Below are 12,106 nucleotides of genomic sequence, written 5' to 3'. Positions count from 1 at the left end.
AGTATCTTGTTTCTCTGTAATTGATCTGCTGGGTGACTGAGTAATTCTTTTGTACTCATTGCTTCAATTTCCCTTTCTGTAAAACTAGTGATAATGCTGCTTCTCTTCTGACAACACTTTAAGGTCACCCACAGGTAAAAGCTGTCTTAGATTTAGTTTGATTTATTGGCTTTCTTAGTCCTCAGTGAGCTAAGAATCAAAAATAACTTTGTTTTGGATGTCTTGCATTGGGTTGCATCACTCCGGCCAGTTTGCCACACCTGTTACGTTTATGTCTTGGAAAATCATTCTTTGTTTTGTTCATAAAGTTAGCACTGAAATTCATGGAACATTATAAAAAGAAGGATGCTTTTGCAGGGTAAGACCAGTAGAGAAGCATATAATGATAAATAGCGTCTTGGACCTTGTGTGCAGTTCTTACTAAAACTGATAAGAATTGGTCTACTCTGTAAGTTTAATATCAACGCTAGTGAGAGCTCCCTTCTCCTATGCGGAATGGGAGCCTGTAAGGTGGGTTTGAGCCTATTCCAGCAGGAGCTGGTGAGTATATACATTTCTGATGTCAGTGGTTGCAGTGTGGAACGTGTTGTTTGCATGTTTGTTGACCACAGTCTCTTTCCGGTATAGTACTTGATGATCTGGTTGCTAGTACTCATGTAAGTGGCTGGCTCAGCTGATCCTGGTGTTATGGGAGGACTCCTAACAGTAGGCAGCTCTGCAAACAGTGGCCTGGGTGTTTTTACAAGTCACTTGGAAGTTTGTTACTGCTCCGATGGTCTGTGAAGAGCATAGTTCATACCTGTAGCTACAGATGAGTTTTTTTGTGTTTTTCATATTCATTGGACTCTTTGTTAGGAGAGGCAGTGATAGGACTGTTCTAACATGTGCCTGAAGGCCAAGTTGCCTGTATTTCCTTCAGGCTTTTCCTTCCCATGAGCTGAACAGCTTTGGCATTTACCTGGGGATTCACTCCTCTGCTCAGCAGACAGATCTGGGATCCCAGGCTCTGGGGCAGGCTGCATACTGCAGAGGCCCAATCTGCCATCTGTGGGTCCAGAGCCTTGGCAGGCTAAGAGCAGGCTGCTCCGGAGAGCTAGCAGAAAGGCAGACAATCTGAACAATAAAAAGCCAGATCAATGGAAGTAGTAAGCCATTTTGAAGGATTGGGAGTTTTAATAAAATACAGGGCTGGAAAATTTCTGACCATCTTGATTGTTAATATTGTCTTCCCAGACTTTGTGGGAACTCAAGAGAAAGATGTCATATGCACTGCTTTAAGTTTTGCACCAGTGTATGGTGGTTTGCGGTCTAAATATATTCTGCTGAGTATCTTTTCAGACCGTTCATATCCCAGAAACTAGAATAGTAAACTATATATAGTCTCTGACATTACAAACAAGTTTGTTTACACCTTCTCCCCGGATTGAGTTGTGACAGCAAGAGCTAGCAGGGCCTCCTGCTCTTGTCTTTATATTTGTGGCTCACTTTTCACTCTCATTTGTGTCCTCATTTTAGTTTCAGGTTTGAGCAGTACATGTGCTTTCTGGCTCATCAAACTTACTTACATATGCTTCTGAATTAGGTGCTGAATGCTTCTTTTCGGGGACCTGATTCTTTCCAGCACTTTCATTGCATGCTCAGTGGCATTGTCTGGGGCTGGACAGAATTTAAAAGAAATGCCCCTTTTGTATAAATAGCTTTGTTCTGGATATTTTCTTGGTAGGTTCCTGTTCCCAGTTCCAGCTGAAGTCCCCCAGAAGCCCGGTGTGGGGAGCTTCAGCTTCAGGGTCCTCGTTAATTCTTACCACCACTTTGTGGAATTGGCTCAGCTTAAATTGCTTTTTCCTTGTCCTCTCTTGCTGTAAAAAGAACAGTTTGCTGCAGATTTGATTATGGACTGACCTTGTTTCTGGGTTTGTTTTATACAGAATTATGAGCATTAAGGCCTGAGAACATTGGTGCAAGTTGCCAAATGGCTGACTGGGTCATCCTGTTCTGTGAGGAAGTTCTTACTGTGGCTGTCAGTGATTGTCTTGGTAAGCCAGGTAGAAAGCTGCCATTCACTGCTGGGGGGCATTGAACTTTTTTCAGCGCACTTTTCAGTGGGTGATGGCCAATGCAGAATTTCATCAGATCTTTTCTTCACTAGATTCATTTCAGAGAAACTTTTGCAAAGTATTCATGTTCCTGCTTTTGTGGCTGAACAAGAGCCAGGGAGCTATTTGTTCCCCCATTTTTGTGGACTGTATGTGGATAGTCTTGCCAGGTGTATCTTGCTTACCTCTGCAGAATATTTCTGCAGTCTTTTCCAGCATTCAGCCCAGCATTTTAACTATTCTCCTAATTTCTCATGTTCAGAAGATCTTGATGTATGTGTGGCTGGCACTGCCTTCAGTGTCAAAATACCCCTGGTATCGCTTGATATGAAATCCAAACCACGTATATCCTGGCTCTTTTATCAACAGTATTATTTGCTTGCTCTTTTCTGAGTGATTTTTGCTTTATGATGCCAGGACCTGGTGCCTGTTTTTTTTAGTGTAGTGCTGATAATCAGTGTATCTGGGTTTATACTACAGCTGTCTCTACAGTGCATCTGGACATTAATTTCTCAGTCATTGAATGGCAGAACTGCAAAATTGATGGGTTTGTATTTTTAACGCTGGAGCTTTCTCTGCGTGCAGAGAACCTTCAGTATGGTTGTTTAAAATGAACACTCTGGAGTCTTTTGGCTGTTGATTTAGGGTAGCAAAGTGGTTCAGAAGCAAAGCTTTCTGAGTTCTGATAGAAGCTCTGCAGAAAAGCACTAGGCGTTATTGTTCTGTGAGTGGAAATGGCTGCACCAAGCATCCTCTGGATTTCTATTTTTACTAGAGATTTGTACTAAGAGACCAACTTCAGATGGAAAAAAAGGATCACTGTGCTTAGTCATACTACTGGGGTCCTAATACAAGACTTCTAATTCACACCCAACTGTTCTTAAACTGTCTGCTTTAGAGAGATAAACTTTTAAAAATTGCCTTCTCATTCCTTGTTGTGGACAGCTTTGTGCCTGTTTTTAGCTGCTTTCTGCAATTCCACTGGCATGTGGTAAATTTTTCTTTTAGACAAGCTTTTCTGGAAATGGCATTATTTTTTTTTTTCAATTCCTGTATCTTTCTTCCAACTTGATGAAAACCTCTGTAAATTTAGCTGGAGATCTTTTGCCCATCTGAAGTAGATGCAGTTTTTTGACAGACATTTAAACATTCACCTAAAGAAGTGCAAGTGACTTCTCTAAGTATCTGATTACTGAGAAGAGTTTGCAAAACCACCAGCTCTTGTACACAAACTCTTTTACTTGGAATCCTTTTCAAAGCAGAGTTTGTGTTGAGACTAAGCCTGAATGGTTGAAGTTATTCCTGTGTTTGTGAATGACGTCAAAGCAAAATGTCAGAGATCTAAATCAGCAGGTGAACGTAGCACATAACAGGCTTTATTGTAGGACAGATAACTATTTACTTGGTCTAGAATTTCCATAATATAGTGTTCTGGTTATTAGTGGGAAATAACAATGTCAAGGAGGTTTTTTGTTTTTATTTTTTATGGTCCTGTAAAGACTGTTACTAGCAGGGAACAGCGAGCACAGTACTGGGTATTTGTTGTGCTGCAATGGCAACTGTCCACTGAAAACGTGAGGGGAAAAGAAAAACCAGTAGCTGAGAGTCCAGCTTGCATGAGGCCTGAAATGATGGCAGTGACTGATTTTGCAATGCGAAAAGTTTGCAATTGTGTGTGTGAGTAGCTGGAGGCTGCTGCTCATCTGACTGTCTGTGAACATTTCCTTAATTCCAGTGCCATGATTTGAGTTGCCAACATTTGAGTAAAATGTTTTACCTTCCAAACACTTGAATAAATGTAGTGCAAAACTGTACTGAAAGTGATCATATTTCAGTGAGTGCCTGCAAAGGGCAGAAGGGTAGCGGAAGGAATGGTGTTACTGCCTTGTAACTTTGGAAACCTAAGTGGAGGAGCAAAGAAAAAAGCCAAATACATTCTTACAGCAGTTGTTACTCGTGGTATTTAGAATGGTGAAGTTGGAAACAATGGTTACAAATGAACATGTTAGTGCAGCTCTGCATGCTCATTTTTGTGGTGATTTTTCAAACTTGAAGCGGAAGAGATTTTCTGAAGCAGGAAGGGAACAAGATAGCACAAAGCACAGAGCACTTTGGTATTTTCATCTTCTCAAACAAAAGCATGTTGCTGGCAGAGGAGAGCCTTTTCTGAAGGGTTTGGTTTGAAGCCAGTCCTGTTTCAAGTCAGCAAGGACAATTGTGATAGTTCCAGTGTGTTTTGGAACAAACTCTGGATTATGTAAAGTTTGGGGTTTTTCTGAAAAGTAGCCTTTTTAGAGATATCCCTTCCTTCTGCAACAGATCTGTATATATTTCTACTGAGAGGCTTATTGCATCACTTCAGTGACAAGAATTTGATTTTACTGATTTCATTCCTATTGGCATTACAACACAGCCAAGGCTGCTTCTGCATTATGCTTCTGCATTATGGCAGATGCCAACTGACTTACAATTCCTTCTACCTGAGCAAACTGCCATAGACACAAGAGTTTTTGGGAGGTGTAAAAGTGCCTTAGTGTTCTCTGCTGAGCTCTTAATAGTAGTGAGAAAGCATATTGTAAGTGAAGAGCTGGAGCTTCTTGAATCCAATGGTAGCTTTTGTGTCTCACTGTTGAAATCAGGAGGCTTTACAAGGAACTCACTGCATTAGTTGTAAGATCACTGAATTTCAGGGAAAGCAGAGTGAGCAAAATGATTTTTCTGTTCAGTTTCCAGAGGAGTCTTTGTTGGAGGCTGTGGAGGAGTGGGAGGGTGCTTGGGTTAAAAACAAAAAAGAAATAAAAATTGAAAGAGTTGAGATTAAAAGTATTGAGACAGCTTCTTAATGTCGTTTCTGTGAATGACAGGCTTGGGGTGGGGTGAATGATTGTGGACAGGCAGCAGGTGCTCTCTTGGCCTCCTGCGAGGCAAAGTAACCTGGAGGAAGGACTTAAAGGTTCCTGTTAAGCCCTGTAGACAAATGGTAAACAGTGTTATCTAGACATCTCATCACTTTGATGTAAGTGAAATGTCACAATTGATTTGTTCAGCTATCTGCTGTCAGCTGCTTGACAGAGATGCATTACAATACTACACATGATCTCAGATTCGTTAACCTATCCTTAGCTCAGTGTCACTGCCTGGGAGCATTATCCTTAGAATCAGCTGTTTGGAGAAGAATAAAATAGAAGGGGAGGGAGAAGTCAGGACTTGCAGGAGTGTTTTGTAACTTCCTGGGTTTGAGTTTTCTGTCATTAAATATATAGAAAAAGGGGGAGAAAAAGTTTGTATAGGGATTGTTAAGATTGAGATGATCTGGTCCTACAGTAATGTTGTGCTGTGTAAGGTAGGCAATATGGAAATGTATCATGCCATGGTCAGCTGGGGAGACTGAGAGTGCCTTACAGACCCTTTTACTGTGCAGGTGAGTTTCAACCAAGGTCGAAATGAGTGATGTGTTAAATGTCAGGTTCTCGTCCTTCTAAAGCAGGCATAGGCCAGTTCCTAGTAAGATCTGATCTCAGCAGGAGACCGAACTGTTGGACTGGATAGACTTATTCAGACTGCATGGCATATCTTGTCCTTGGAAGTTATTCCTCTAAATTAGAGCCAATATCCATTTCAGTGCTTGCCATTTCTCATTAGAATTGTTCTGTAGCTGCACCATTACTCTGTGGACACGATTTATTACCTTTTCTGTGTCTAGGAATCGTGCTGTTCATGAGAAATTACTCACTAGTGTAGGCCTTAATTCTTCAAAAGTTTAGGTACCCTAAAGAAGTCTAGTTACCCTTTAATTTGCTGGGGAAAACTAAAAAGCTCATGTTAGTGAGCTGCAGCAGTGAGTCTATTTCCAGTGTAACTTGAAAAGGTTGATAGCTGTTTTCTAAATACTTAAAAGGCACTTTTTGCCTGAGAAGTGTCCAGCAGGTGCAGCCAGATCATTCTGAGCTTATCTGCTGTTTGTTTTTTTTCCTTTGTGTAAGCTCCTGATGTTTAACCACGTGGAATTCTTCATCTTCTTAGAACTTTGTGCATTGCAGTCACTGCAAAGTTCTCCCAAAGCCATCAAGTTTTCTATTAAGCTTTGGGTTTGTTTAGGCCATATCAAAGGTTATTTTTTCACTTACGTACCTATTTTTTAACCTCTGTGACATTTCTTGTTTAGTACATCAGTACATGCTATAGATCTTTTTTTTTTTTCTTTTCACGTTTTTATTCACCCAAAATCTTTGGTTTTTTTCCTTCCTTTGGGTCAGAGGTAGGAAGGAGGGATCAGAACTGAACTGCCATATCATTGATTCCTTGTGTTGAATGTGAGTTTTTCTCTTGTTTTCTGACATCTCTCTTTTGTGACTGCGAGAGTATACATGGAATTGAAGCCAAAAAGAATAAACTCTCATTTCCCCCTTGAGAATAGAAGTCTCTTTGGCATCACTGGTTCAAGGTCACTTGTAGTTCTGGTTCTCCAGGGTTTGTGTTCCTTTTCTCTGGCACTCCTGGGATACTTGATACCTTGGAGATTTTAAAGGTATCCAAGAAGTTAATTGCAGTTCATCTCTTCTTGGAATGGTGGCAGTTGCCTACATGCTCTAGATCAAGGTGCTTGGTTTTTTTGTTACCCGAAAGAAACAAGCAGAAATCCACAGGAGACCAATTAGCATCAAAAACTTTAAATTACATCCAGACTATGATGAAGTCTCATGGATCACCAGTTTGTTTTGCCAGTGAAAACACAGGGTGACTGAGCATGGCTCTGCAATCTACAGAGCTCCTGCAAGATTCACTGGTATTTGAGCTCACACAACACTTCATGTTCTTCAGAAGTGATTTCAGGGATGCTGAAGATGAAGAAGCAACATGTGGTTTGCAATATGTAACTGCAAAATGTCATTATAAGCAATAGCTCCTGACAAAAAAAAAAAAAAAGTGAGTGTAATAGGCGATTGCTTTTGCTACTGTATTTCTTTTGGTGTCTAAGGGTGGTTATACTGTGATCTGTAATACAGAGTCAAGCAATTAAGGAATTTTTCTCCTATTTTCCTGGTAAGTATTGAAAGGCTTGAAACTGTCTATGCTCTCTTCAGACTGCTCAAGCAAGATGCAAACTTTGGGCACCAGATTAATGTTCTGAACAAAAATTGCCTTCCATTGTAATTCAAAGCAAAAAGAAGAAAAGTTTTTTTTCCAGTACTGGAGCATATTATTATCCTGAAGACAAAACAATCAGCTAGATCTGTTGGAGCTGTTTTTTCATTCTGTGTTTGCCAGCAGTTCTACAGGGAAGAGAGAGGAGGAGGGAATTAGAAGAAAAAAGAAAAAGTGATCTTAACAACTGTGTGACAGATGTTTAAAACTTCCCACTGTGGGCAAAATGAGGCTTCTTTCTTTATCCCTCATCCCACCCATAATTTTGCAGTTGCTCATGGATGCACAGTATCATGTAAGTAGTGTTACAAGTTGAACGGCTGTATCAACAGGAGGCAGTCTGGGCTGTATCTTCCCCATCTGTGTATCAAACACACGAGCAAGAAATATTTGCTGCATGTAGCAAGAATTCTTCATAGTGCATTATCTTACACATCTCAGTGTACTATGTGAGTAGGTATTAGGTGGTGAACACCATTCCATGTAGCTGGAATACACTGTGCATGTGGCCAAGTCTGAAGGAGGGGGAGATGGACTGTGCCCTCAAGCTGCAGTCACAGTACAAATTCAGAGAGTCCCCTTTGGTTGTTTTTGTTGGTTTTTTTTTTTTTTTTTTTTTTTACATAGCAATAGCATTTACCATTAGTGTCCGTGGTATGTGAGTAGGACTAAATCATCAGTTACATGAATTACACACTGGTGAATAACAGTGGGGCAACATTAATGCTTTTTGCTCTCAATTGTTAAATGAATGAGAAGCTGGTTCCCGATTTCCAAAGACTCCCATTTGCCCACAAATACACACAGAGGCCACTTGTGCACTTCTATTATACTTGCATTGTTTCACGACCATGCATGCTGTGCCTGTAATAGCACACTGGTGGTGGAAACTGAAGTTCCAAGTATGCAACTGCAGATTACTTTGTTTGGCTAAGTTTCCTTATTGAAATATTTGCTGCAAGTTGCCTGACTTTAAATATAACGATCTAATGAATCTGCCGCCTTTTTGTCCTAAGAGGGCAACATTCAGCTGGTACTCTTGATTTAATAAAAATGTTGGCTGTTTTATTTATCATTAGGCATGTTTGTAGACTTGAAATAATTATTTAAAGGCATTTGTTTATTACTGATTATTTAAATGTATTAGTAGCAATGCAAAGTTTTCATTGCCAATGTCCTATACTTTCAAGACAGAGCTGTATATTTTACTGCATTGTATGCTGATTATTGAAATAAGATTACATGGGATATCATAACACGCCATTCTGTCACAGAGCACTGTGAAAATACCAGTGACTTTAAAACGTTTTTTGATCAGGGAGCTGACTCTCATCAGCTTTCACAAGCTGCATTTTCTTTTAAAGTCATTGCTTGTTATTCAACCTCTCCCTTCAAGGTGATGGAGAGTCCAGGTCTCAAAGATTTTGATATTCTGGAAAGCTAGTTACTGGCCTCTAAATGTCACTGAAGTTAGCTACTGTTTGTGGGCGTTGGTAGACATAAAAACATTACTTTTTTTTTTTTTTTTGTAAAGGTAAAAAAACATTGTCTTACAGAAGTGGCAAGAATTTTAATGTTGCTACTGCTTTGCAGTGTGTAGAGGTAGGATTTTAATTTATAGAAAATCCTATTTCATACAAGTTCATTCCAAGAACAGCACTTTCTTCTCATACGTCTGTTCTAAAAAATGAAGAGGGGATTGGAGGCAAAGGGACATTCTGTATCTAAAAGCCCATGGTTTTGATAGGGTATCTTATGTTGCACCAAGACTGCTGCAGCAGGATTTTCCCAGTGCTTTCCCTGCCTTGCTCCACATTCATACAGCAGTGAAAAGGGGAACTAGACATTGTCGTGTCTGGGATGGGACAAATTGCTTTATCTCTTAATGCCACAGTTCATACCCTTTGGAAGTGTCTGTTACTCTGTTTTATGGATGCATTCATTAATGGTTTTGAAGCGATCAGAGCTGGGGCAGACAATGCAGTGCACATGACTACCTTTCTGTTCTGCAGTGAATGACTCATTTCTGTAGCAGACATGCTGTGATTCAGAAGTGAAAGCAGCTGAGTAACAAAATCCTTTAATATTTATGATTTAATAATTTTGTGGCTAGTAGTTAGACTAATTCTGTTGTGCCTTCATGAAGATTTTTTTACTCTGTTAATTTTTATAGGCTGGGATAAATATTTAATTTTAGATGTTTCAGTTGACAAAGACGTGCTGGTGTTAGATACGTATTTCAGATCTTTGTCATTGTGCTCTATTTTTAAATTCAAGTGCCAGCCAACCTAAAAAGCACACTCTGCTTGTCCTGGGTCCTCTGCATTCATGCTGCAAAGCTGAATTCTTCCAAGCCTTATTACAAGGTCACCGATTTACTTTTATATTTTTCCTATTTAATGACAAGAAATACTCTAGCAAGTTCTTTTCACTGTCACAGAACTAAAACCGGTCATAAAAACAATCCTCTTCCTCCAGAGGTCTGCTTAGGCATTGGCAGCTGTTAGATGCTTGCCTATCAACAGCCTCTCGAGAAAGAATGTTAAATGGTTTTGTGACGTCAAGGAGGCCCAAGAAAATACACCCTGGTGCCAGATTGCCTCCATCTTTGCAAGCATGCGGTAAGAAACAGATAACACAGAAATAAATCTATAGTGCAGGACCTATCTCATGATACGCTCTAGCGACTCCAGTAAGTGAGGATGTCTGGTGTAGGAATAGCTAAAGAAGATGAACTTTCAGATCTTCATTTTCTAATTTATGGTTAATGAAAAGCCAGCCTGATCTATCTGACATCCTGCTATCTGGACAAAATGTCTGCGGGTAGCTCGGACCTTGCAGAAGGAAATGCCCTGACAAAGTTACAGCCTACAAAAGTGAACAATTTAAGTTTGATGGACAAAAAACTGAACCTCTTGAATGAAAAGATGGACAAACTGTTGCATTTTCAAGAAGATCTGACAGGCAAACTGCAGCGAATTAACAAAGGCATTGATGACGTAGAAAAAGGCATTAACAAGCTAACAGTGTCCCGAGCACCTCCTGATGAGACAGAGGCAGTGAAAATAGGCCTAAAAGTATCGGACAGTACTCACCAGACTGACATCCAGAGTGTATGCTCAGAAGTGTTGAAATTGGTGAAAGATGCCCAGCTAGATGCTTTGAAGCATAAGGAGAGGCTGGCAAAAATAGAGAAAAGGGTTGATACACTGGATAAAGTTATTACATTTGTAGAAGAAGTATTAAAAAATTCTAAAGTAGTGGATTTTATTCTCAAAGGCACTGTGCCCTGGAAGAAGGGGAGTCTGCTGGAAATCCTTGTTGAGGTTGGTTTTCTTTTGCTGTTCTTCATGTTTTTCTTTGTGATATAGCAGGGATTTAGGTTCTCCTGCTGGCTTCTTGCACAACATAAGAGTTCAGCTTTTCCTTTCAGTATCCTGTTACAGAGTACTGCTGTGACCTGTGAATTGCAAGGCTCTGAAGGCAGAGACCAAGGCTCAAAAGCATGCTTTGATGTCTGGGGTTCCCAAAGTGCTCCAGGCAATCGTGTACCAAGTATGAGAAGTAGATTGTTACTGTAAAGGGAAATTCAGCTTCTACCAGTGATTGAAGATCATCAATGTCATTCAAATTAGTGACTGAATTGAAGCCTTAGTGAAAAGTGTAAGTAACATACTGGAAGCATCTTTTCTTGGAATAAGCTTCTATTTGCTTGATTGATCATGAGTTCTGAACAGAACACCAGTTACTAAAATCTGTGCTGACTTATGGTCATATTACAGAGCTGATTTATATGTCCTTAGACATCCAAGTTGTCTTTAGCTACATCTTCATGATGACAGTTTGACTTTATCAACTCCATTGACATTGTTCACTTATCAAATCAAATAGTTCTTGTGTTTGCAAGTTCCTATATATCAGTTCCTGAAAGTTTCTTAATTATTGAGGACAGTGAGGGAGGAACAGGCAAGAGTAGTACATAGTTGATACGGTGGTTTGGAATCGGTTAATGTAGCTTTTTAAAGTTACAGACTTCTGGAATTGGATTTAGCTAATGGGAGTTTTCAGTTTTCATTATGGCTTGTATCCTGCACTAGGAAGAAGGTGAAATGGCAAGAATTTGAACAGTTTTGTTCATTCCAAGACTCTCCTTGTATGTAGAGGTGTGATTGGCATAAGGACAACTTGGCTTAATCGCAAATGTCCATTTGTATCTTAATCCAAATATTTTTCGTCAAAACTGTAAAATATTTTGGTGGAAGGTAAACCTAAACTTTTACAAGAATAGGGCAATGCTAGATGCTGGTAAATCTTTTCAGGCTTTGAGTGCTGCTTTCCTTGTCTCCCTTTTTAAGGGCCAGAGGCTGACAACTGAGTTGGACTGTTATGAGACAAAAGGATGTATAGAGTTTCAGTTATTGTTGAGAACTGTAAATCATACATTAGGTATCTATCTTAGTTCTAAACAGCAATGATAGCTTCTACCTGAGGTTCGATTTCAGTTCTACAGATTTTTGAAGATCTGAAAAATCTTGGTGTGTTTTTGGTTAAAGCTGCATTGTTACAAGTCTCTGCCTGGGAACAGAGCGAGCCCTTTGCAGGGTTCACACCTTGAGGTGAGCTACCAGGGCACAGTGTGGCCAGGCAAAGGGAAGCATAAAGATGACAAACTAATTTTGTTTCCAGACTTCCAGTTTCTAAGTGAGAAGCCCAATAAGAAGGGATTTAAATGGAGGTGGCGTGAGGGATACCAGAGGAATGTTTCACGTGGATTTCTAGCATACTGTCAGGATTAGTTGTCAACCTAGCACTGCCTCTTCATCTGTGTTTGCAAAAAAGGAGGCTGAAGGAGGTCAGACATTCAT

General features: G+C 40.0%; 1 protein-coding gene across 3 annotated transcripts in view; it reads left to right on the top strand.

Annotated features, from left to right (window-relative positions):
* Nucleotides 1–12,106, top strand: part of MYLK3 (myosin light chain kinase 3) — a 36,963-nt gene that overhangs the window by 3,116 nt on the left and 21,741 nt on the right. The window contains exon 1 of one of the 3 annotated variants that reach the window (XM_061355639.1): nt 9,897–10,567. The exons of the other annotated variants lie outside the window; for them this stretch is intronic. Within the exon in view, the coding sequence (XP_061211623.1) occupies nt 10,055–10,567 (513 nt within the window). The 5' untranslated portion in view covers nt 9,897–10,054. Of the gene's footprint in view, nt 1–9,896; nt 10,568–12,106 lie in introns of those variants that run through there. 3 annotated transcript variants of the gene reach the window in all.

Source organism: Neopsephotus bourkii, unplaced genomic scaffold (genome assembly GCF_033783945.1).
Source record: "Neopsephotus bourkii isolate Nb327-2 ecotype Australia unplaced genomic scaffold, CSIRO-AGI_Nbou_v1 NB_818, whole genome shotgun sequence".
In the NCBI taxonomy this organism is placed as follows: Eukaryota; Metazoa; Chordata; class Aves; order Psittaciformes; family Psittacidae; genus Neopsephotus; species Neopsephotus bourkii.
Note: the sequence above shows the minus strand (reverse complement) of the source record. Positions and strands in the feature narration are given on the sequence as shown.